Source organism: Equus przewalskii, chromosome 16 (genome assembly GCF_037783145.1).
Source record: "Equus przewalskii isolate Varuska chromosome 16, EquPr2, whole genome shotgun sequence".
Classification (NCBI taxonomy): Eukaryota; Metazoa; Chordata; class Mammalia; order Perissodactyla; family Equidae; genus Equus; species Equus przewalskii.
This window is the reverse complement of record NC_091846.1, coordinates 70196613-70223907: the sequence shown is the minus strand read 5'-3', so window position 1 is coordinate 70223907 and position 27295 is coordinate 70196613. Positions and strand designations below refer to the sequence as shown.

The window sequence follows — 27295 nt, the reverse complement described above, 5'->3', positions numbered from 1 at the left end:
GACCGTCTCCCTCAAAGGATGCCTGTTTTATTAAGAGAGATTCTCCATAGTTGCATGTCTCATTCCAGAGATATTTAATCAGAATTTCCATGGAAATATTTAAGATCACCAAAGTGATCCTTATTATCAGAGAAACATTGCCTTCAAGGAAAGGTAATATTTGAGGTGTCTTCCCAAACCTTGTAATATTTAACTGCTGAATGATTGTTTTGTGGTTGCCTGGAAAGCTGATTCATGACAGGACAAGGACATCCCAGCAGCACTCAATATCATGCTTCCTCCTGAGAGGTGTAGAAAAAAAACTGTTAAACCTCACCCAGGTCCTTCATCACCAAACTGGATCTGTTCTGCATAGATGTAATTCTGTACATGCTAATCCACGCTAGGAAGTCAGCAAGCAGTGGATGCCCCCTGGTTAGCCTGTTTTTATTTTAATTTTTTAATTTTTTATTTATTTAATTTTGAGTAAGATTAGCCCTGAGCTACCATCTGTGACCATCTTCCTATTTTATATGTGGGACGCCTGCCACAGCGTGGCTTGATAAAGGGTGCCTAGGTCCACGACCGGGATCCGAACCTGTGAACCCTGGGCCACCAAAGCGGAGTGTGCAAACTTAACCCCAGCCTGTTTTTATTTTTAAGAAGGTCTTCTGGACCTTTACTTTCCCTGCTCAGAGTGTCTCTAACAGAGGAAATTCAATCATATCCATATCTGCTGGCAAGTGGGCCATATGTGAGTCCTGAAGTCACACAATATAAGCAAATGTGTACAGATTGAAATCAATCTTAACAAGGGTCTCAAAGATGTTGGAACATCTTGAGTAGTTATCTTAGTGTACTCTACTCATAAATCTAATCTACCAGAATCCTTCTGGAGCTGAATTGGTTTCCATATTCCCATAGAGCACATGGCATTCCCTCCAAGGATTTTAAAATTTCTCCTATAGCATTGTTATTGTTTTCTCAGCTACTCATTATGGTGTCAAATGAGATACTAATTTTAGAAATAAACAGGGACAGATGAGTTAGTGATAAACAAATATCCCATTTTCATCAAATTCTTACTATCTCGCATTTCATAGTTACTTCCATTCCAAATCACTTGCTGGACTATGAATGTAATTTTCTCTAAACCATAGTTTGCTCTCTTGATTGTACATTGGCCTGGCTTCATCCTGTGTATTGTAAAATTCTTTGCATTTGAGTGTTTTCTCTCTGTTTGACAGTGCCCCTTCCTAGTCTCATACTGTTGAATACAGAGTTAACTGTACGGGCTCACACCCTCAAACGCCTTCTAGGGCCGGGCATGGGAGTGGCCCGGGGTACAGGGGCAAACGGGAAGGATAGACCTGTCTGAGGGAGGCACGGGATGCTTCCAGGTCCTCTTTGCCATGCAGAAATGCAAACCTGACTTGGCCAGATCTTCCAATTTTTCATGATAAACTACACATCTCATGTTGGTAATTGATCTTATTTTGTCAAAAATATTTTGCAAGCCAAACAAAACATACCTGTGAATTATATTGAATCCATCGGGTGCCAAATTGCTTTCACTGGATTATAGCAATGAGTATAGTTACAGAGCCTGTAGGATCTGGAAAAGATGCTTGTCCATCTTCCCTCATTTTACTGATAAGAAAACAGAAGGGAAGATGAGCAGGTAGAAGGAGTAATATGGTATTTGGGACATAAGTATCTGCCTTTTAGGATGATTGTCTACTCCCATATATAGGGAGTTCCTACAGATTCCAGGATGGGTGTACTGAGTTTGTCCATGACTGCTTCATTGAAGCCCACTGCTTTCCCAGGCTTTCTCCATCATCCATGGGATTGTTGGCTCCTACGCATGACTTATAGATGCTTACATAGTGGTAGATGAACCTCCGTCAGAGAAGGGTCTGAAATGCCTGATTGATGATGAGTGGTGCTGAGATTAGTAAAATTGCTGCCTTTATCACTTCATTCACAAAATTTGTAAATTCTTAATATCTTGGTCTTTAATTACTTCATTAATATAATTTTCTGATTTTTTTAACTTGATGAATTCCAAAGAATGATACATAGCTAGATCTTTTAAAAATACAAACTGAAATAAACCAGCCTTTAGATCAAACAATTGAGAGCAGCGACTTACGGAGATTAAACAAATGAGTAAATAGTTTTTCTACACAAATTGTTTATAGACTTATCATTGTTTAAACTACTTTCCATTTGATGTTACCAGAATATTTCCATAAGGTTTCATTTGTGAAAACTTAGCCTTTTATATAGTTGACCTTTCTGAAATCTTCAGAAATTGGAAAAAAGATGATTCCACATGCTTCCATATTTCATGAAATGCCAATTGTTTTTAAATTTCCTTTAAACAGTAAAAACAGGCTAATATAGACAATAAAAAAGTGCTAATATTGGTCCCAATGTGAATGGATTGTGAATAGGTTTCTTTAGATGGAAACAATTAAATATACATAACCAGAAAACACATCTTAAAATGTGTGCGTGTGACTTTACTTCCAACCCTTGGGATTTAACATTTTGAATAGGGAATTGTTTTTTGTTGAAGACTGCTGATATCTCTTTTAGAGGAAACTTCATTCAGTTTCTCTCTCCCTCTATTTATGTGTCTGTGTGTGTATGATGTCTAATTCCTGTCAAGGGTTCCTTGGTTGTTTTAATATCTGACTACAAGGCAAGACGCCAGCCCCAGAGCAAGCTTTCCAGGAAGTGCAACTGTGTGGGTGGATGTCCCCCGGGCCTGAGCAAGGTGCCCAAGATTCCAAGATTTCCCTAAACCTGCTCTGCTAAGAGCCGCAGGAAACATCAGGTGCAGCTTCCTGTCCGGATATACCTACAGCGCATGGAGGCAACTATCAATTTTTGAATGGACATCCAGCCTCATTAATTTTAAGGGAAAAGGTCAACATGTTTAGAAGACTATGAGAGGTGTCACTGATGCACTCATTACTTTGCGATTTCATACTCCAGGGTGAAACTAGTGTGCATCCTCAGATACCGTGTCCAGTAAGACCAGACCCCGCACACGCACACGCACACACGCACGCACACGGGCCTCACTGGCCTCTATGCGGTGTCCTTGCGTGTGCCCCGCGTGTGCCGGTCTCGAGTGCACACGGCCGTGCTCAGGGAGCACGACAGAGACCACGAGAGGAGCTGGCAGGGGAGAGCCCAGCTGTTGCTGTGAGACTGCGGCCGGTGGCAGCTGGAGACGAGGAACCTGCTGGCTCCGACCCTCGCGCTCCCACCAACCGCAGCGCAGCCTCCTCTGCCGGTTTCTCCTCCAGCCCACGGCCTCGTCGCAGCCCCTGCGGCAAAGCCAACTCTGATTAGAAAAAAAGGCAAAAAGAAAACAAGCCGCAGCCTGACCCCCTTCCCCCCCGCTCCCCCCGCCCCCCCCCGCAGGCCCCGCGCCCGGCGGCAGGAGCGCGCGCCGGCACCGAGAGCCCGAGCCGGCCCAGCCGGGGGGCGCGCCGACCGAGCCGCGGGAGGAGGGGCCGCGTCCCCGCGGGGGCCCCGCCGCTGCCACCCCGCGCACCATGACCGCACCGAGCGCGAGGGTTACAGGTTGGTCACGTCCGTCCGAGGCCCGGGCGCGCGCCGGTCGCCTTCGCCGGGGCTGGGCCGGGAGGCGCGGGGGGCGAGGGGGGCGCAGGGGGCGAGGGCGGGGCGCCTTTAGCTCCGCGGGGTCCGGGCGTGGGAGCCGCGGGAGGCGCCGGCCCCGGCTCGGCCGCGCGGGTGGGCGCTGGAAGCGCAGGGCTGCCTGACCTCGGCCTGCCCCGCCGGGGGACAGGTGGCTGGGGATGTGGCTGATGCGCATCGCGGCAGCGGCCCCTCGCACCTCGGGGCGAACTCGCAGGTGTGGGGGCGGTCCTGCTCCAGCAGGTTTCGGGGGCCGGTGGCCTTGCCCTACCCCCCATGCTCAGGCCGATTGCTCATGTCCCTCATCTTATTAATTGGCCTGGTTGAGCAGCTTTCACCGGGGTGGTCACACAGCAAGCAAAGTGGTGTCTTACCAAAGCAACCCCTTATTGTCATTGAGCCCTTAAGAGATTGGTGTGGATCTCCAGGCTGGAATCGAAAGGCGGGCCCACAACCCTGAGCAAGAGCTTATGCCTCTGACTCAGATTTTCGTCTTTCAGGATGCTGTGATAACTCTGAACTCAGATCCTGATAAATGCTTGAGATATCATAGGATTAATCTTTCAGTTTCAGGCGTAATTTTTCAGGGAATGTATTATCAGGATGTGTATTCACACACACACTTCCGAGGCCTGAAGGTTGTAGTCTTAATGTCGTGTTTATGTGGTCATCAGCTAGGCCTGGATTTCCCAGGGGATGGAATGGACTGGAGCAGCTGTGACTGTAAGGAGGCCAAGGTTGGAGAAGACCCTTCCTGGGGATCAGAAATTAACAGGTGGCCGTTATTTTTTTATGATTCACATTTTCGTAGCTACAGCTGTGATTTGATTTGAAATTAAGTAGGAGAGGAGAGAGTGGACTGTGGCGATTATCCTCGAGACAGATATACAGTAGGAGGGGCTTTTGACATTCAAAGATTAAGTTTCAACAGTTTTGAATAAAATCATGGTTTCTCCAACCTCTACTGCAACAACAAAAGCGTATTTCCTACTTGGTTGCCTTTCATTCTGTGGACCTTTCCGTGTTGTATTTTTCATCCTTCTGTAGTGTATTTTGAGCCAGCTATTGCTAAAACCAAACAGAGTGAAGGAAAAACTAGGCTTAGGAGACAAATTTAAAAATGAACACCCCGTGGCCGAATGGTTGAGTTCGCGCGCTCTGCTTCATTGGCCCAGGGTTTTACTAGTTTGGATCCTGGGAGCGGACAGGCCCTGCTCATCTGGCCATGCTGAGGTGGCGTCCCACATGGCACAACCAGAGGCACTCACAACTAGAATATACAACTGTGTGGTGGGTGGCTTTGGGGAGAAGGAGAAGGAGAAGAAGAAAAAGATTGGCAACAGTTGTTAGCTCAGGTGCCAATCTTTAAAAAAAAAAATGAATAGGCTCATTGGACCCTGTTATGTGTTCGTAGAAGACATGACATCTTGGCAGAATAGATGTGCTGTCACTAGTGAGGACTATACTAAAAGTCTGTGAAAATTAAAGACAAGTCATGTCTTGAAAAATGGTGGTAATATAGTTATAACTTTTGGAGATGACTTGCAAGATATTCAAAAGAGGAAATGTTATACTTTAGGGAAAAACCTACTCAAAATAGTACCATTTGCTTGCAGTTTAGAGACTTGAAGGTTTGGGTAGCATTTTCCTCGTCTTTGGGTATGGCATTTCTTTGAAAGGTGTTCATTTGCTTCTCTTCTCTTTCCCATATATATTGCAAGTGTGAGTGTGTCTTTACACCTGGGCATGCATGTGTGTATTTGTTTTGTCGTTTATCAGTGATGCTGAGATAATTTCAGATTTTTCTGGCTATGTATATTTAGCGAGGGGGAAAAGAGTCGCATGTGGATTTCGAGGTTGTAAAGAAAACAATCGTATCTACTCATAAGACTATACCCTAATTGTGAGCCAGGCACTGGGCTGGGAGCTGGCAGTTCAGTGAGGAAAAGAGACTCAGAACCTACGAATCTGTCAGGAAAGACAAGCATGTAACCAAGTGGATAGACAGAAAGATGTGCTATTTTGTAGTTTTGGTTTGGAAACTATGACCTTGAGCTTAACGAAATTGTGGCTTGCCCCTCAAAATTGGTATCAATATTTTAGAGCATGACTGTCATGTTATATGATTCTTACCTGCCTCAGAGACCTATGCAAGAAACTTTTACTCCTTCACAACTCTTTGTGTACAAACATTTAAAAATTTTTAATTCATCCTTTGAATTTTAAAATAATCAAACATGATAGAAATGACAGAGATGGTAGAGAAAAGAGAATAAACACCCATAGTCCTAACAACCTAACGCAAATGATTGTAATATCTGTGTATTTGCTGTAGCCTTTTTTTTTTTTTTTTTTTTTTGAGGAATATAACCCCTGAGCTAACATCCGCTGCAATCCTCCTCTTTTTTGCTGAGGAAGATCAACCCTGAGCTAACATCCACGCCCATCCTCCTCTATTTTGTATGTGGCACACCTCCACAGCATGGCTTGATAAACGATGCGTAGGTTCCTATCTGGGATGTGAACTGGCGAACCTGAGGCTGCTGAAGCGGAGCATGTGAACTTAACCTGCTGTACCACCAGGCTGACCCCTGCATAGCCTTTTTAAGACTGCATACTTTGTGTATTTGTAGTCCAGGTGTTGTACAATTGTTATACTCATTTTTCCGTTTAATATTTATCATATGCATTTTTTCATGTTCCTATACGGTTTTCTTAAAAAATGGTAAGTGGCTATATAAGACTATAAGCCATGAATATAGCCTCACTTATATAGCCATATCTCTGTCACTGGACATGTGCTTTTTGCTGTTTTTCATCATTATGAATAATGTCCTGATAGATATTTAGAGTATAGGAATTTATTTCTATTGGATATTATTTTTCTCATGATAAATTCCAAACAATGATATTCCTGGAAAAAAACCTAAATTATTATGGATATATATATATATATTTTGTATATATATGATATATATGATATATTATGGATATATACATATCTTCAAGTTGGTTTCATAAAGATTGTCATTTTGGGTAAGGTGCTTTATATGCTTTCTGAGGTAAATCTGCTTTGTATTTGTGGATCACCTTCCCTCTTTTATAGGAATAAAAGAAGATGAAATAATACCTTGGATTTATGGCCTTTGCACTAGAGAAAGACTTGACCTTTAACAAATTCATCTGAAATCCAGATGATAAAATATGCCTCTTAGAGTAAAACCAAAGTAGGAATGTTACAGAAGTGGTAAGCTGAAAAAAAGAGTAAGGAAATGCAAAGTGTTTTAGGAAAAAATGATTTTTGAGCTCCAGAGTCTAATTATGCTTTTTGATTTCCTACTCAGACTTCAAATAAGTGATCAAAGGAATTTATATGTTGGGAAACCTGTATCCCACAGGTACAGGGAGGGGAAGACCGTTTGCTCCGAGACTGTCGGCATCAAGGCATTTCTGGTAGAGTCAGTGCAGATGGAACTGGACTAGCGGGGCTGATGGGCAAAACCAAGGTTCAGGTCACAATTCCCTTTCTGAGAGAGTTGCGTGAAAAGTGAGGAACAGAGCTCCTGGCAGAACCCTTGAATTTGATATGGTGAAGACTAAAGTTGGGAGCATTCTGCAGGTAACAGAATGACTTGACTGCTGAAGCAGACTCCACGGCAACCACCGCCACGCCAAATGGAAGGTGCTCAGGTGACAGGGACTGAGTTGGCAAGTCCAGAGGTGGGGGCAGGGGTAGGGGTCCTGGGAGGGAGTCAAGGAGAATAGAAGAGGAAAGGTGAGAACTCTGCAGCCAAGGAATCACTTCTGCAGAGATCAGGAGCTAGAGGTACTCCAGTTATGCAAAAGAAGGAGATCAAAAGGGGACTTTGTTTGGGCTGAGGATGGAGGACAGCCCACAGAGACACACAAATAAATGCTCTCCCTGGGGGCCCTGGTGGCGCAGGGGTTAAATTCACACGTTCCCTTTTGGTGGCCTGGGTTCGAGGGTTCGGATCCCTGGCGCAGACCTACGCACCACTTATCAAGCCATGCTGTGGCAGGCGTCCCACATATAAAGTAGAGGAAGATGGGCATGATGTTAGCTCAGGGCCAGTCTTCTTCAGCAAAAGAGAGGAGGATTGGCAGCGGATGTTAGCTCAGGGCTAATCTTCCTAAAAAAGAAAAATGCTCTCCGTAACAGGGAGATCAGAGTAAATAGAACACCTGCCTTGTTCTCTGTGAAATATGATAATTACTTTCCTTTAGCTGAAAAAATACCCAAATGTGTAGACGAATATGAGTCATCATGTACCAGGGAAAATTAATAAAAAGTAGCCAACATCTAGAGATATCCAGGTGAATACCTTGAATTTGAAAAATTTAGAAAAAGGAGACTATCCTATTGGCATTCTGGTCAACTTAAAAAAAACTCACCTGTCTACAAAAGGAAAATTTAGACTGGCTTGATACACGTGAGCCAAAAGTAACTATCAGCTAGCAATAAAATACTATCCTGAAAATGTATAATTCTGAAAAATACCAGAAGACAGTTCTCTTATGATATTACTATGGGTCAAAAATGAAATATAAAAAGATGAAGAAATATATATTAGGCAATTGCTACCCAGAAAGGCAGAAGTATGTAAATGTCAAAATAATACTTCAAAAGGTAATTAAATGAGAAAAAAGGACCTTAAAGTAATAAAAGTTACTATCTTTAATAAAATTATATTTACAAACTTCCTATATATACTAATTATCATAACACCACAATATGTACAGGTAGCTGGAAGTATTCCTGTGTGTATTTGCTTTGGGAAACATGGCCCATAGATGCAGTGTTTCCTCCAAAGGTTCTGTGACCAACAGTGGGATAAGAAATCAGCATTTCAGTTTAGGAAGTAGAGAAAACAACAAAACAGAACTATCAAAGAAAACAAAGAGGAGGATGCTAAAAATATGAATGAATTCATTACAAAATAGGGAAGCTTTAGATCTGATAGAAAAAACTAAGAGCCACAGCGTTTCAGTCTTTAAGGCATATTGATCTGTAGCTATCAATGGGATGTAGCAGCATGCCAAAAATAAGAATGGGGTCAAGAATAAGGAGAAAAATAAGAATGGGGGTCAGTGAAGGAAGGTGTTGGAAGAATTGGGGATGAAATTCTAAGACTGAGTGACTGGAATCAGAATATTGTAATGGAAACGGAGAGGGGCGTGGTAGAGATTCATTAACAGAACAAGTGCTGACGGAGGTGGTGATAACCACAGAATGAAAGGGAGGGTTGGGTGATAAATCAAGGACTTCAAGCTTCCGTGATGGTAGGTATTTCTGTTCCTATTTTGTATGCCTAGATAAAACAACTAACTACTTCTTTATCTTTAGTTAACTGTGTCTACTTTGCTGCTTTTTTTTTTGAATCTGTTCTCCTGTATTCTTGTGAAATCCACAGGAGATCAGCTTCACATATCACATCTGGAGTTGAGGAAGGGTTTCTTTTTAATTACCTCTTATTTCTGTAAAGTACAAATTATGGAAGCCTATATTAGACAAGATACAAATTTGTATCAGACGAGATCAAGTCACTGATGGCTTAAAATGCTATTGAATATGTGTGACGAAGTTTGCCTGAGGGAAAGAAGAAAAATCCTGGATAATGTAAAACTGGCATGGGAATCTTTCAAACATGGAAACTTGGTTAACTATTCCTTCCAGGAGCTAAAGCACAAAGATTAAGATAAATATTGTAAATAAGGGATTTAAATTCTCAGAAATAGAGCTTGTTGGATTTGGAAACACTTTTCCTCGAATTATCCTTCTCATTCCCCTCAGTTCAATATATGTCAATACTTTTCTGGAGGAAAAAAGATAGTAAATTCTGGAGAGCCTTCAAACAACTTTCTACGTTTTATTAAATAAAAAGTTAAGCAATTTTAAAACCTACTTGGTTGAACTAGGCAAGTTGTTTTTGCTTCCTTCCTTTCAAGAAATGAATAGCCATTTTAAAGGTATATGCTAGACTAGAAAATTATAGCAGAAAGTCAAGGAAAAACCAGATTTCTTAGTTATCTTCTCATAAGACAAAAATTTATTCTTGAATATAAAATATATTCCATAGAGTTATTTTTTAGGAAAATTCTGAAGTTCTGTGAGGAAAACTTAAGGATAGAATATACTGTATATACATAGTTATAAATCAAGATTTTTGTCTCAGATTTCTATTTTGCCTATGTTATTTATAACTAGTCTCTCTTATTTTTTTCCCAAACTACCAGTCTTGACTGAACTGTAAACTCTATAGGTGTTAAAATGTTCTTGTGAGCATCTAGACCAGTGATCCATCACTAGTTGGGACTTCTGCTGGGAGAATGTGTAAGAACCATCTGGGAAATGTTTCTTAAAAATACCATTTCCTGGGGGGCCCAGTGGCATCGGGGTTAAGTTCACACTCTCTGCTTCAGTGGCCTGGGGTTTGCTGGTTTGGATTCCAGGTGCCAATCTGCACGCTGCTCATCAAGCCATGCTATGGTGGAGTCCCACATACAAAATAGAGGAAGACTGGCACAGATGTGAGCTCAGGGACAATCTTCCTCAAGCAAAAAAGAGGAAGATTGGAAATAGATGTTAGCTTATGGCCAATCCTTCTCACCAAAAAAAGAATTTAAAAAAAAAAAACCATTTCCCATATTCCACCCTGGGAAGGTTCCAATTTAGCATTTCTGAGGTGAAGGATGATCCACTTGAGAAGTTTTAGAATCTCCCCTGATGATTCAGATGTTAAGCAATCTTTGGAAACTACTATTTTAAACCATTCACCTTCATTGTCCAAACTTTGTGAATTCATGTTACAAAATTAAATAACCACAAAAAAAAAATGGATAACTCCTTTTGATTTTCTGTACTATTTAAGTACAGTCTGGAAAAGTTTTCAAAACCATTATTTTAAACCATCCACTTTTTCAACTTTTGTAGATTCTTTACAAGATTAAGCAACTACAATAAAAATAGATAATCTCCTTTGCTGATTTTCATAATATTTAAATGATAGTAGTGGTTTATCAACATAGGACGCCTGTCACTAAGCTATTGGGTGATAAAAACCATCGAAGGCTCTGCCACTCCCTGGAGGATGAAAGAGCCTTTCAGGAACCACTTGGACATTAGGAAACTTGACCTTCTTACAAAATCACAGGATCAACCTGTGTTGATCACCCTTCTTCACTCTGACATTCTTTTCTTAAAATTTTCTTACACCTATGCTGTACCCACAATAACTCACAAAATTATAAATGTGTCCCCTTTCTAAACTTGTTGAATGGATTGACTGCATTTTCTGAGTAGAGGCTGGAGAGAGGCTGCTCAGCCTACGTGGCAGGCTGATTGCCCCAGCTTGTCATCAGTACAGTGATTTAGCTGTTGCAGATACAACTTCGTTCCCTCTCCTGCTGCTGGGCTGTTTTAGTTTGCCATGGAGGGTGCAGTGATGCAAGGATGTTGGGCCATGATGGTCCATCCTGAATTCCTGCACCAAATCCAATAATTTTTAAAGGTCAAAGGAAATTCAATTTTCACAACTAAAAAAAATGAAACAGACCAGAATCCTTGGAGAAATAATGATACTGTTTTGAGATATTTGTGGAAAGAATTAGAAAAAAAAATAATACGCTGCTTTTCTTTGGGATTTAGGAAGTAGACTGAATACAAAAAGTGGAGGACCATTTTCTGTTTTTAATCAGTGTGTTGACAAAAGGAAAAGAGAAAAGAGCCTGTGTTTGGAGATGGTCCTTTGAAATGTTTGCTTCCTCTCTGCGGTGGCCCATCTTGAGTGGCCCTTGCAGTCCTGCTGAGACTGGACTGTGCATGTAAAACTCTCTTTTTGCAGGGCTACACCCTGATTTGGTGAGGGCCAAGACATAGACGAGTAAGCACCCAAATGAAAAGTGTGCTTGGAGAGAGAGAGGCAGAAGGAGGCGAGAGAGATTGCTGCCGTGACTCCACGGGTCAAAATTTCAATGCTGGCTTAGTTCTCCTACTAAGGTGATCTGCTCTGCTATGGCACTGGGTCAGACAGAGAATTCAGGCTGCTTTGAGAGAGAAAACAACGCAGCTTCCTGCCTTTCCTCCAAGCAGAAGCCCAATTAGAGGGAGAGATGCCGCCAGCCCATAAAGTTCATGATCAAAGGGGACTGATGAGAGGCTTGCCTGAGAGTGGCCAAGGACTGACGCTGTGGTTCTGGGGGCAGCCGTGCTCTAATTTAATTTCACTGTTTAGACATAGGAGAGGCAAGAATTGGAGACTCCCCATCTCTGATGTCTGCGAAAGAAGATTCTATTCACAAAGCCCTGGAAAGGTCAGATGGAAAGACGTGGACAGCTGAATATCACGGGGGTAAAGATCAGAAAGAGACCTGAGGCAGGGCACTTCCCTCCTCTAAACCTCGGCTTTATCTTTAAAATAGGAGTCACAGAACACCTGCTCACTGGGGCGGGGCCAGAAGTAGATGACATCGTCCATGCAAAGCTCTTAGCCTGACATATCACAAACCCTCAGCAAATGTTAGGTGTAATTTGTTTAGGCTTAAAAATTAATTATTTTCAAATTATATGTGTTTTGAAGAAATCACAAGTAAAATTCATCATTGTTCAAAGCATTTCAATTTTACAAAAGTTCTTGAAGTTGAAAATTGAGTTAGATTCTCTGCCTGTTCTCTCTCTCCCTCCCTGAGCTGTGTTCTCCCAACAAAACAGATTTCCTGGATTCTAAACTTACTTCCAACTCATATGGATCTGGGCAAGTCTGCCTCAGACTTTGAATCTGTGCCATGGGGATAATACTAAAAACTACTTCAGAAAGGTGTTCAGGCCTTGGCATAGTGCCTGGCACAGAGCCAGCTTTCAATAAATGTTTGCTCTCATCTTTCAAGTGGAAAAGAAAATACATAATGCTTGAGCTTGATTCTCTTGTAAAATTATGTACAGTAGTTTATAGACAATCACCCTACCCTAAGGATGGATAAAATGCAGAAAATTATGAGCAGCTTCAAGAGCGTATTGATAAATTTTATCATTGGACGTCTCTTGGGATGTAGTCTATTGCACACTCCCAGACAGGGCAAAGGTCTTTTCTGCAAACTCCATGATATATGGTCATTCTCTCTGAAAACATCCAGAAAGGAGCTGAAACACCTCTCCGGATAGCCCAGTATAATGATGGATAATTACAAGGTAACACATCATTATTGGAAACTTTTAGATTAAACAGTTCTTTTTATTGAATTAGCAGCCACCACTTGCTAACTTCTGATTGGTAACTTCCATTGAGTCTGGATTTTCCTTGCTGGAAGAACAGAGAACACAACAAAACAGAATCACAGCCTTGCCTATGTCCTGTGTGTGGATTTGGAGTATGACAGAAGGACATCTCTCAATAAGCCTCTTCTTTCCGCCCTAGCACAATCTCTGCAGAAACACGTACTCTTTTAACCACATATCTTAAGTGGAATCTACTTTCTAGTTTTCACATGCTCAGCATATTCAGTCAAGAATTTGTGAGACTAAAACTAACTCTAGGAAATTAAAAAATCTGTCATCTGGGGGAAATTAAGACAGCTGTCTCTTTACTACGTGATGTCAGCTTATCACATGGGAGGTAGTAAATGCTTTTTCTCATTTTTTGGGGTAAAATTTAGAGAAAAGATAATAAAAGCATAACAATATTTCTAGGATTCACCCTCAAGGAAAAAGGCTAGATAAATGAATAGTGACTTCAGAAACTTGAAAGTGACATTTAGATCAATTTGATAAGAAGTTTGCTGATTGCTTGCCAGAAAAAAATAGACACATTTTTATAAATGTGTGGATGGAATAACTATAAAATGAATCCTATAATAAAAATTAACTCAATTTTAAGAAATGAGACATGTCTGTACTATTTTCACAAACAGCAATTGGTGCTAAGAGAGTTTGTAATCACCGGGTTGTGTCATTAGGATATGTTGATAAAATAATTTTCTTTTTATTATCTATTTTATAGTATACTTAATTTTTAATTTAACAGTTTGGTAAGCCATGTTGTCTTGGTTCATATCCTGGCCCATCTCTATGCCTAAGTTTCCTCATCTGTGGAACAGTTCTTGTAACAATTGAATGATGTGATGTGTGACATGCTTTTACCAAGGCCTGGCGGAGGATAAGCCCTCAGTAAACATTTGTGTTGGAAGGAGTCTGTTTTTACATGGTGGTCAACAGAATTTGGGAGGAAATCAACTGATGAGCTCACTGCTGTACCATGGGAACGTCCTTATCTTCTAAAGCGTTTTATCATGTCTTTGTGGGTTTTTTGTAGGTTTCTGTGTGTAGTTGTGTTTGAGGATTGTTTTCTTTTTTATAACACATTTGGTTAGGAAATATCCAGTTTTACATCAAATTCTATCTGTAACATTTTCCTATAAATGGTTTTATTAAGATCAAAGGCAGTTATTGGATACCACAAAACAGGAGACAGGGGTTTGCTGGAGCCCAGTGTGGGAAAGTGCCACATGCTGGGCTGCAGAAGCTGTAGGAAATGGCTCATGGTGTATATGGCGTAGAGAGCTGAGAGACCATGGGACACAGGTCCTCGGGGCCCAGGGCAGGAACGAAGATGATCTGGCCTTGAAGAAGGAGGGGAGTTAGCCATTCGAGAAGGAGTGAGTGAGGAGACGCTGAGCTGGGCAGAGAGAGGTGCCACCTGCATAGGCTCTAAGGAGCCAGTGTGTCCTGTTTGTTGGAGGAAGGATGAGTGGGCGGGGTAGATAGGCCTGAGGCAAGGCAAGTGGATTTTGGAGAACAGAAAATCAGGCAAAAATAGTGGGTTTTTTCCCTAATTTAAAACCGTGGCATAACATGTATGATGCTATATTCGTTTGTGGCCATGTCTTCTGTCAGGAAGGAAATTTGGCCAGACAAAATGGACACTCTGACTTTGCAGAAATGATGACATTTGGCAGTTCCGGTGTCAGGAATAAGCATCCTCTTTTGTCTTCAAGTTGTTAGTATGATGTGAAGAAGTACAGTGGAAAATTTTCATACGCATATAGGAAAAGGCCGGAAACTCTTGTTTGAATGTAGATATCAGTGGTTGTTGTTTTGGGTTTTGTGGCCAATTAAAAAAAAGAGAGAGAGAAAAGTACTTGAATTAAGATTTAAGATTGTAATGCTCAGATCAAAAAATTGCTCAAATCAGGGGCTGGCCCAGTGGTGTAGCTGTTAAGTTCACATGTTCCCCTTCGGCAGCCCGGGATTCACTGGTTTGGATCCCGGGTGTAGACATGGCACCACTGTCAAGCCATGCTGTGGTAGGCGTCCCACATATAAGGTGGAGGAAGATGGGCACGGATGTTAGCTCAGGGTCACTCTTCCTCAGCAAAAAGAGGAAGATGTTAGCTCAGAGCTGATCTTCCTCAAGAAAAAAAAATTGGTAAAATCAAATTCAACTGTCTCCCCAAATATGGGGTGAAGTGTTTCTCCACTAATCTAGAAAGATGTGCTTTTATCTGTTTACCTGGCACAGCCTTGTGCACGTAAGAATGTAAATGTGCTTAGGAGACGAGAAAGACATGGAAAGGCGGAGGTTTGAAGGTGGTGTTTGTTTACAGTTAGGATTTTCTGTGCAGGCATATTTACTGATGGAGAAAGATGTTCACAGGATACTGCTAGATGAAAAAAAGCTGATGAGAAAACAGGGTTTAAGCAGCTATTTAAAAATAAATATATTCATGGAAAAATATATATGGAAAAGAAAGTACTGAAAGAGATACGAGGCATTGAGTAGTCCACTGAGTAAGTGCCCCAGCTAAAGGGGATTCTGTGAGGAGAGAGCGAGCATATCTGAGTATTGCTCTGTCTGCGGCGCTTTGCCCAGTGGCTGGCATGATGTATTCACTCAACAAATAGTTTGCAAAAACAGTTGAGTTCTTAGCAGGGGAATTCCTGATGCTTTTCACCTTTGTTCTCATTTTGTTTATATTTTTTTTCTAATTTTTCTAAAACAAACTGTATTGCTTGTGTAGTGAAAATAAAATTGTTTCTTCTAATTTAATTTCAGATTTAGGTATTTGAGTCTAGGAAAGGACCAGTTAGCCAGCTGTCCTGGCTTGTCTCATGAATCTTATGTCTGATAGCACAGATTCAGAAGCATATTGGGAATCAACTGTCCAGTATCCCTTGCCCGGGGAGGTAGGAGGGAGCTAGCAGTAAGGCAGTGAAAGAATGGTGGTCAGAGGCTCTCCTTTAGGTAATCAGCTGCTCTGCTTTTGAATTAAACTTCTGGTCCGCCGTGTCAGGAATATAGGGCATTCAGGAATTCCAGGAGGAAAGAGCCCAGGTGTGTTTTGTTAATGCTAAGTCCACATCCTCTAGCACAATGACTGGGATGATTTTTTTTTTTTTTTATGACTGCAGTTATGCGAGCATGAATGAATGAGAAACCTTTGGTAGCAGTGAAGACTGCCCTTCCAGAGACATGAAAGTAAAGCTTGGGGTGAAAAGCTCAAGGGGTACTATTGAACACTTTGTTTTTTTAATTTGCTTCCCAAACTGTGACAGAGATACTAATCAAATTTAATGTGTGTGTTTCTTTTTTTAGGTAGAGATTTTTATTTTTCCTTTTTCTCCCCAAAGCCCCCTGGTACATAGTTGTATATTTTTAGTTGTGGGTCCTTCTAGTTGTCACATGTGGGACGCTGCCTCAGCATGGCCTGATGAGCGGTGCCACGTCTGTGCCCAGGATCCGAACTGGTGAAACCCTGGGCCGCCGAAGCAGGAGCACGCGAACTCAACCACTCCGCCATGGGGCCGGCCCCCAATGTGTGTGTATCTTGAATGGGATGGTAGATAAAATATTCCACTTGAACTCGTAAAGGTCCCAGAATTTGTGCACATAAGTGACCAGGAGAATAGTCATTGATTTTGATATGTTGCCAAATGTAATGATGCCTAATGATTAAAAATAAATCAGTGACTTCTGTCTTCTTTTGGGGCTTTTTAGAATAAAATAGATGCTGTGAGTCTGCTAGAGTGGTGTGTTTCTCTTGTTTACACTTGTATTACCAAACATTAAATCATTTGGTTGTAACAAACAAATCACACATGCAGAGGAAAAGTCTTCATGAGTTAAGTTGGGGAACAGGAAGAACTGATGTGGGATTGGCAGCAGAGGCAAGAGGACACAGCTGGAATAAAGCTACTGACGTAGTTGAGAAAGGTTGGAGGATGGTGGGTAATGGCATGTTTAGCCAACTCAAGTGGAACGTGTGGTATGAGTATGAAAGGAAGTGCAGGTGGGACTCAGTGTCCTTGAAACCTAAGGCTAAACAAAGCCAGCAGTTTGCAGGCTCCCGAATGCCTTTGGTGTTCCCCTTGTCTGGCCAGCATGTGTTGTAGTCCCTGACACCATGGTGGATGCGTAATATTTTCTGCGTGAATGAATGAGTGAATCAGAAACAAGAGGCTAAGCTGGGGTTTTCTGGGTTACAGGAGAGTTATCAGTGTGTTGGGAAGTCGATTTCTGCTGTAAAGGACAGGACCAATTAAAAAGGCTGATGTTTGTGGCAATCCAGACCTGAGGTCCCGTGGAAGAGAATCTGTGCTGTCCTTCACACGTGTGGGCACCTACATGTGGGGGCCTGAAAAGCCCAGGGCGGTAGGACCTGGGAATTGAGAGGAAAGGGTAAAGGAGAAGGGTGTCTGACCGAGAGCAACCTGTCCTGTTGATTTTTAAGTGAGGATGGTGTTGGTGTGGCCTATGTGTGAAGAAGCAGGAGCACAGGTCCGGGACTCAATAATAGTAGCTGCACACCAGCAGATGGTGATGGATCTTGTAAGAACAGATGCTCATTTAAGGGTTAAGTATCGAGGACAAGGCATATGTGACAGCAGGTAGAGGACATGCTCTAAACCGTTATTTAGAAGATTCAAAAGAGATTAATGCAAACCCGAGAAAGTTACAAGGGGAAGAAATGGCCCATTGTGTTACAAGCACCTCACCATTAAAGAAAACAGTATGTTAATTTTAATTTGGTCAAGACAGAGCTGGAATGACCTAAGGAAAGTGTATGCCAATAGAAGTAAAATGTTGCCAGCACAGAATATAAAACTGGATTTTAACCATTTCAAAGAGAGCAATGAATCTTTTCTCTCTGACTTGTCATTAGCTGTTTCCAAGTAAAAGATTTATCAATGACCATATGGCGACTGTGCAGCCTCCTCCCACTGTTGAACGACTTAAATACTAACCACTTTTATTAAGTGTGAAAAAGCTACTGGAAGCCACGCTTTTTAAACTTACCGCACTGCCTTAAAATGGACACTTCCATAAACAGAAAAAAAAATATTGGGTTATAAATACATAATAGTGATATGACTAAGATACACGGGAACAATTTCCTATCAAAATAGTAAGCTTACCTAGGATACTTAAATATCCCTGCTGGTCTTTATCAGGGGATAATAGGTTTGCTGTACTCGGTTATATTGATTCAATGTGAATGAATGTGTAAAACAATATTTCTGTGCATAAAGGAAAATGATTACAATCAATTGCCTCATAGTAATTTTGGGCTCTTCATGTGTTTGTAACTTGAATTTATTTTACTACTTGCATGCTTTGCGTAATATTTAGTATTATTAAATCCATCAAAATTTCAGTGATTGAGGAGCTAGTTGTTGAGTTTTAATGTATGTGTAGATTAACTGAGTTCCATTGGAGTCCGAATGGTTAGCTTTCTTGGACACTGTTTATTTGGGGGTCCTTTTTCAGTAGGTGAAGTGAGGGTGGAAGTCAATGACAGCTAACGTCATTTATTATAGTTCCAGTGTTTTGGGGGGTCAAGTATAGCCAACATGGAGATTTTAAAAAAAATAAATTCTGGATGTCTACTTCTCTAGATGAACAAATCCATAATCAAAAATTGGTTTTTTTTTTTTCCTTCATGTGGGATGTTTATAATAAAAGGTGCGGGAAATTCATATGTGAAGGTGTCACATTTATACATCCCAAGTTTTTCAGACTGTAACTTACGGCCAGATCACAAGAGCAATAGATGGGCTTCCATAAGTCTCCATTGCTCCATGATAAAGGTATAATGGCTAATGCTTAAGTCTATGCAGTTTTCTTGTGTCATCTTTGATCACCATTGTGAAAGCACTCTTTATTTCCTCCTTTGTGTTATGTGATCTTGAAGGGTTTCTAAAAGATTCTGTATCCCGTTTTGGGGTACATAGGAAACTGTCATTCAAGAAGTATCTCAAATTGAGGCTACCAGATGTTTTCCCCCACAGTAAATGAGAGAACAAGAATAATTTGAATATTCTGCATATATTTGCATACTGATGTCAAGAGTTCCCAACTTCAATTATGTAAAATAAAATTAATTAGTGCAGCCTACTGCAAAACCCATATTCAAATCCAACATTCAGGGCAAGACAGCCTGGAAATACCTAGCACATCTTAAAGCCAATTAGCTTGATTTCTTCTGGGAAAAGGAGGGTTAGGCAGCCACACCTACCTAGGAGCATCAAGGAGATCACAGACATAGAGGTAGGCACTCAGATGTAGGGAATCAGGTTGAAAGCCAATTCGTCCTGTGCTGTGTTTTATTCTCTTTCCCAGTGAAAATTGCAGCTGTACATCTTTACACATACTGCAAACATTCTTGTTCTTCTTCTGCTCCCCTGAGGATTGAGTGGTGCTGCTCATGGTCCTTGGTTAAGGTTCTTTCTGTAGCTCCATAGAGCAGCAGACAGGACAGCCAGCACCTTCCTGGTGTTGAAACTACTGCATTTTCCTGTTGTGGTATCTCCGCGTCCGTGCACTGCCAGGAGGACCTTTTCCCTCCCTTACCTGCCTTTAAGACGTCTCCTAAGCAGCCCTGAGCACCCGCATTTTCCACTGCAAACACCTGAGGCTTTGTGGTCAGACAGAGCTTCCTTTAAATTTCAAGTTTGCTTGGGTGCCCTTGGTCAAGTTATTAGCTGCCCAGAGGCTGGAATTTCTTGTGCTTGCAAAAAAAGACAAGATGGTTCCCCTCTTCCACCAATCGTAAAGATTAAATAAAATATCATTGCTAAGTGCCCAAAATGTAATACGTATCCAGAAAGCAAGCTTAGCTCCTCTCCTTCCTTGGAGACTCAATCCAGATGTTCATCAAATGACAAATCTCTCTGTGGACCCGGGGTAACCAGGCACCAGCTGCCTTTACACCCTCTCTTCTCACATTCTGTTGCACTTATTTGCTGTTTGTGTCCTGAAGGCCCGGCATATAGCAGGTCCCCTTCAGTGGCTGCTGGATTGTGGAAGGTGGGAGCAATGGCTAAAGGGAGGTGACACATATAGCAAGATATAGATGACACAGAATTGTGGAAATGTAAGTGGCAAGCAGACAGAGTAGCTGGAAGAATTGAGATAATCACAGCATTGATAAAAGAAAAAAACTGCCTCCATTCAGAGGAGGTTCTTCCCCGTTCTCTCTGGCCCTCATTCTCTATGGCAGGGACAAAATTGGGAGATCAACTTGGGACTATCGTTGGAAATAGATGTCTGTGAGCATCACATTAAATTAACTGGGGGGAAAATCCTGGGAAAGATCTGAGTATTTCACCTGGATTGGTCAGCTGTGCTCTGGCACAGACCCTCTTTAAGTGGAGACAGCTTTAGGTCTATGATCATAGACCTCAAAAAATTTCTTACCAATATGTGTACCCTAAGAGACAGAGCTATTTTAACCCAGTTAATCTAGACCAGTGGTCTCTAAACTGGCGTGCAACCCGTTTACGAAGTGCGCAAGACCATCTGTTGGGTTGAGAGGAAAAAAAATGCTTTTAATGATGTTCATTTTTATCTCATCCTTTTAAACTTTCTATTTGCACGTTTGTTACACACGATATAATGGAACGTGTGTTTAACTAACAAATGCGTAGGCGTGCGGGGGGACTCCGTTGTTGTGATCAGGGTGAAGATGATTTAGGTGTCTACCTCAGCTCTCTCTTTCTTTCCCCAGACTGCGGGTTTGTACTTGCTCACCAGAGCTAACTTCAGCATGCTCAAAAGGAAGCAGAGCTCCAGGGTGGAGGCCCAGCCGGTTACTGACTTTGGTCCTGATGAGTCTCTGTCGGACAACGCTGACATACTCTGGATTAACAAGCCAGTGAGTTTCGTTTTTGAAGTATGGAGAAGCACACGCTGATATAAAGGAAATTTGATTCATATAATTCAAAAATCTTGTCCCTTTGGCTTTGAAATATCTGTTTGAGCTGCAGCAGAATATGGATGAGTCTCGGAGTCTGGAAGTTGAGAACAATTCAGATGAAGTAATGAGGTGCCGCTGTGAGTTACTCACATAGGAAGGTATGCTGGGTGGTCCAGCTCCCTCCTCGCCTGCTCTGTGCACGCTGTCCTCAGGGTCACACGATATAGAGATAATGCCACTTCTCAGGCTGATTCAAAGCCAGAGTCCCAGCTCAGTAACCTATTCCTTTACTTATACTTCTCAACATGCGTGAATCTGTGAGAGGTAATCAGATGTTTGGAATTAAAGGCCCTCTTTGAGTTGCAAGTTTTGAGTAAAAGGAAAGGTTAATGAGATAGTGGCTAGTGCCTCTGAAGAACCTTGTTACCTTCTCTGCCTAATTAAGCTGATGGGAACTTGAGGGGGGCGTCTGCTGTGCCAAGTGTCACTGCATACAGAGAGTCTAGCAGCCAGGAGGCCGCATGACCTAGTCAGAGGTCTTGGGAACTCAGTGCTACGACCCTGAGTAGGCTCACCTTCATTATTAAACTCACAGTAGAGGGCGAAGTAAGGAAACGAACTGTTGCTCTCACAGTGCTTGTCTTTCCCTTGACCATGATAAAGATCATCTGCCTCGTCTCCCTGCCCTTTCCAGTCGTTCTTTGTCTGATCTGCCCTCCAGACTCCTTCTCCAGCCTGCTCAGATTTCTTTCTACATTCCCATTTCTGTTCGCCTTTCCCTTGTGCTTTACAATCACTGAAACATCCCTGCTACCTACCTTGCAGATTAAAATGCGTGGGCATTACATTCAAGGATCTTTATGTTCTTGCTCTAACTTGTCCAGCAACTGCCCTTTCCTATGTCTGCACACTGCCCACTTGAGCCTCACCAGTGACTTCCTGCTCCTTCAAGATACCTGGCCAGTTCACACCATTTCCCCGGCCCAGAGGCCCTTTCCCAGCAACTCGGAGGAGTGCAGGCCTCCTCAGCCATGAAGGGTGCTCAGAGGACACCCACGCCCTCTTCCCTGAAAGGCTCCTCATTTGGCCCTCCCCACCTGTCTCCCTCCAGACAGAATGAACCTCTTCTCTTTCCATTTACCCTACTTTATATTTGTAGGTAAGTGTAAATGTATATTGTATATAAATATATATTATGCATATCAGACTGCAAAGTAGTGATGAGTCAGAACCCTATTGTTTCTGTTTTTGTGTCCTCAGAGCCCAGCATAATCTCTGACCATGGTAGGTCTTCCATTCATATTTAGAGAATTGAATAGAATAGAGAATAGAGCACTCACTCTCTTGTTCTCAGTGTCCACCACATACAGAGCTCTCTGAGTACTTCTGAAGAAGGTGGTATTATAAATGTAGGCTCGGAAGCACTAACTAAAATGATTAATGCTTAATTAGAATTTGTTCTTTAAATTCAAAACAGACTTGTGGTGAAGAACCCATCTTTTGAAGCTCTTTTGTGTAATTACATCCTTTGTGTGGGGAGGTCCAGATGGGACTAAATTCACACACTGATGTTTATTGAAGCGCTTCCAAATTGCATGAAAAGTACATCAGCCCTTAAAATAAATTTAATCCTCGCTGACTTCTACGGTGTGGAATTAACAGCATTACATCTTCATGCAAATATTACAACTGTCGGATTAATATTATAATTTACTCACCAGCATACAAGTGTCTGAGTCTCCTCAAAGTTCTGAGTCTCGTTTCTGTCTTTCATCTTGGCTACTCGCTAGCTTCTACAGCTGCAGGATGCATCTCCTACAAAAAGACATCTTCTTTCAGGGGGAGTATAACATTAAAGGATTAACATGACTGCATAGATATTTAGGATAGTCAGTAAATAACGTGTTTAGATTATGTTTAAGCATTGCATAATAGTTAATTAGCTAGAAGTATTAATTGTGTGGGTTTAGCATGCAGATGCAGCTCATAGTTTTTATCCTAGGTGTTAGTTTTCATAATAAAACATTGTGAGTGATTATATGTCCTACACGTATAAATGTGTAAACACACACACACACACAAATTTATATTTTAAATTCTTACTTCCTTATGTTGGGGTTAAGGAAAATCTTCAAATAGCACATGCACTGTTAGAATTGCACAGAAATTCAATTTTTTGGAATTTTGGAAGAGGAGAAATATCTGGGCTAAATTTGTACAAAACACATTCTCCAAAATAAAGAGGAAAGTCCATTTATTATCTTTTGATAATGTAGAATGAGGTCAGATTTAAAAATATATTTTTTATACAAGGATGTTACATATAAAATACAAATAGAAAACCCTAATGATGTGACTATATCAATTAACTTTAAAAAGCATTTATGATCTACTAGGAAGGCCGTTGTGCTAGATGCCAGGAAAGTTACAGTAAACGTAAGACAGTTCCTGATTCTAGGGGCTCATAGTACGTTAAAAAGTATGGAAGTAATAGCACATCACATTTCCATATGAGTAAGGTGTTAACACATTTTAATTGAATCAGAGTCTTCCTCTGTGGTGGCCTGATGCCCTGGAAAGTCAGTGTCAGAGGTGTTGGGGTAGCTGACCAGGTTCACATCGAGGCTTTGCTCTTCTTCTTCTTCTTTTTTTTTTTTTTGAGGAAGATTAGCTCTGAGCTAACATCTGCTGCCAATCCTCCTCTTTTTCTGAGGAAGACTGGCCCTGACCTAACATCCATACCCATCTTCCTCTACTTTCTATGTGGGACGCCTACCACAGCATGGCTTGCCAAGTGGTGCCATGTCCAAACCTGGGATCCGAACCAGCAAACCCAGGGCCTCTGAAGCGGAGCATGTGAACTTAACCACTGCGCCACTGGGCCGCCCTGAGGCTTTGCTCTTCTTAATGCTTGACCACAGGACTATCTCTTAACCTTTCTGAGTCCTATGCGCAAATTAGGCTGCTTTGAGAATTAAACAATGTAAAATACATGAAAATATTTAGCACATTCTATGCACTTAGCAAACCTTATTTCCTTCTTTTTCTTCTCTATACTGGTGATATATTTTAATCTTGTTATTATGTTTTCCAAGTAGTGTGGTTCACAGCATAAGTTTAAGATATCACTTTATGGTGTCAAGTAATAACTTTGGACCATTTTTGCAGTGGGTTCACTCTTTGCTGCGCGTCTGTGCCATCATCAGCGTCATTTCCGTCTGTATGAACACGCCCATGACGTTCGAGCACTACCCACCTCTTCAGTATGTGACCTTTACTCTGGATACTTTACTGATGTTTCTCTACACGGCAGAGATGATAGCAAAAATGCACATCCGGGGTATCGTCAAGGTGAGCCTTTCCATATTATTTAAGCTAAAACCCAAAATGCATTGAAAATCTAAATCAGTTTAATAATGTTTTCATCTTAGTTTCAGTAAAACAAAATATAGCTTCATTTTATTTATATTGAAGTATTTTTTAAAAGGGCATAACTCCAGATATTGTTAAAAATATGATGCATAAGAATATTTTAAAAGTTGAATTGTGTAAGGCGCAAAGTCTTGGAATAGTTGGGAAGGACCTAGATGTCCTGACCACCAGCTTCATGAAGGCCAGGGGACGGTCTGTCGTGCCACCTAGGAGTGAACTCACGACCAGGCACAGCCACTGGCCCAAGCCGGACACCTGTTGATTTATGGAATGCAGAATGAAAGTTACGTGATAAAGTTACAGCATGATGATACTCAGCAGGATGTCATAAACCTGAGGGGTTTTGAAGATATAAAGAGATTAAAAAAAAGAAGACATGAGCTGTAAAGGAATTCCAGCTATAAGAAAAGGAGTATGTAGCATGAAATTGGCACCCTTGGGAGACAAAAAATAAATAAATAAAAGGAAAAGGAAAAGAAAGAAAAAGGAAAGAAAATCTCTCTCACAGGGTATCTCTTCTTTCTGTAGCACTAGCCTTCACAGAGTTTAAAAATATGTAGATGATGCTTTCTAAAGTATTTTAAATTGTACTATTTTGGGAGATAGTGGTATAATGACATAGCAGAATGGATGTTAGGGTTTGACAAATGAGAGATTTGACTCAAATCCTAGCTCTTTCATTTACTGGCTCTATCAGCATCTCAAGTTACATATTTTGGTGCAAAAGAGCCTTATTCTGTGTAAGGATTTCAAGAATTTTATGAGGTGATGTAAAACATGTAGTTATTGGTCAATTTCATTGCTTCTCTTTTTACATAATTCATTGTGTGCTATATTTAAAGAAAGGGAGCACAGTAAATATATTACTTTTTTCATTTTTAACTTTTAAAAAAACTTTTTATTATGGAAAATTTACATTTCACAAAAGTATAGATTATAGTTGTACTGAATTCCTGTAAATCAACGTCAACAATTATCAATATTTGGCAAGTTCTATTTCATTTTAAAGCAAATCTGAGAAATCAGGTTATTTCAGAAATAACTCCTTAGGCATCACTGACTGATAAAATTTTCTTTTATATAACCATCGTACCATTATCACATCTAGCAAAATTAACAATAATTCCTTAATGTAGGCTAGTACCCAATCCATATTCGTATTTCCCCAATTGTCTCAAATATTTCCTTTTACAGTTAGCTTCTTTGAATCAGGACTCAAACCAGGTTCACGGAGTGTATTTAATTGTTGTATTTTTAAATCTTGTTTAAGTCTCAGCCCCACACACTCTGAAAAAAAGTTTTCCATGTCCTTGATCCAGTGCAGAAATGAGCCTTTCGTCTTCTGGGATGTTCTACATTATAGACTTGGCTGATTGCTTCCTGGTGGTTCCATTTAATGGTTTCTATATACTCCATATTCCCTGAGCCATTTAGACTGTTGACCAGAGATGTACACAGATGCCTCTGGCCCCCATTGTCACTGCAAAATAGGTTGTTGAACCTGTGGATATTTGCCAATCTGATGTGGGATATAGTAACTCCCTGTGGTTTTCATTTGCATTTTTCTTTTGAGAGTGAGATTGAGTCTGATTTTCTGTCTATAAAGGCCATTTCACGTTGTTATTATTTTTCATTTCAATTTTGGGCATTTTGTGTGTGTTGTGCATATTAGCCCTTTGTGATGTAAGTTGCAATTGCTTTTCCCTGTTGCCAATGTCTTTGGCTTTGCTCTTGGTTATTCGTGCCACACACAATTCTTCCTATCCCAAATCAGAGGCAAGTCTTTCCATTCTACCAACTTTGCTCTTGTGTCTTACAAGAGTTTTATAGTTTTCCTCCTATAGACTTGCACATGTTTTGTTATACTTACGCTTTTATATTTTGTCTTTTTGATATCAGTAAAGGGGTCTTATCTTTTGTTATATATTCTAACTATTGTTCTTTTTTTTTTTTAAAAGATTGGCACCTGAGCTAACAACTGTTGCCAATCTTCTTTTTTTTTTTCTGCTTTTTTCTCCCCAAATCCCCCCAGTACATAGTTGTACATTTTTTAGTATGAGTCCTTCTAGTTGTGGTATGTGGGACGCCGCCTCAGCGTGGCCTGACGAGTGGTGCCGTGTCCGCTCCCAGGATCTGAACCAGTGAAAGTGTGGGCTGCCGAAGCGGAGCACATCAACTTAACTCAGCTAAGAAGCCGGCCCCTGTTATTCTTCTAAATGAAGGCTGGCTTCTTGTCCTGTGTCCCCAGGTTCCTGCCCTACCGAATTTGGATTCTACTCCAAGAGTTTTTCTTGCGTGTGGGTTTCTGGTATCCTGGAAAGGAGTTTTCATTAGGTACGCTTGAGAGATGAGGGTGTTCTGTTACTTCTGATCTTCCTGCAGCCCTGTGGTGGACATTGGTGATGGTTGTTTATTTTTTTTTGTTTTTCATTTACCTACAATTTTCAACTTGCCACATTGCATTTCTACAGATTTTGCCAATTATTCTCAGGTCTGCTTTCTGAGGGTTCCACTCAGTACTTCACTAGTATTTGATAGTGTTTTATGCTATGGAATTCTTAGGTCAGCCAGAACTTCCCTACACGTCTTCTCTCTACAACCTTCCCAAGCTGTGGTCTTAACTAGATCTTGATATTGCCAATAGTTTGGTATTTATTTTGGACTATGTTGTCACTTAGTTTTATTCAAGATTATATCCATGGAAATGTTTTCCTAGGCTATCCACTTGCTTTGTCTATTTTCTTAGGAGATTTGTGAGATTCAAAAAAGCTACCATCATGATCTTATCCAAACTGAGTCAACTGTTTAACGTGTATAGTAGTTTATTTAGCACCTACTTTGTGTTAGCACAGCTGCCTTGCTGTATGGGAATTGCTTAAAATTAGCTGAACCAGGTGAAGAAGTGATAATATTAATAGTATTCAGGGTTTTTAGTCCTTGGTGAAAAATCCAAATCCTGGCTGCCTTTTTTTCTTTTTTAAAGGAAGTTTTGGAACGTTTT

The 27295-nt window shown here is 41.1% G+C and overlaps 1 protein-coding gene across 2 annotated transcripts in view; it reads left to right on the top strand.

Moving 5' to 3' along the window:
• The first annotated feature begins 3437 nt into the window (after positions 1-3437).
• Positions 3438-27295, top strand: part of NALCN (sodium leak channel, non-selective) — a 303705-nt gene continuing 279847 nt past the window's right edge. For both annotated transcript variants that reach the window (XM_070579234.1, XM_070579233.1), the window contains exons 1-3: positions 3438-3582; positions 20674-20820; positions 24031-24213. In XM_070579234.1, coding sequence (XP_070435335.1) covers positions 20713-20820; positions 24031-24213 — 291 coding nt within the window. In that variant the 5' untranslated portion in view covers positions 3438-3582; positions 20674-20712. The remainder of the gene's footprint in view (positions 3583-20673; positions 20821-24030; positions 24214-27295) is intronic.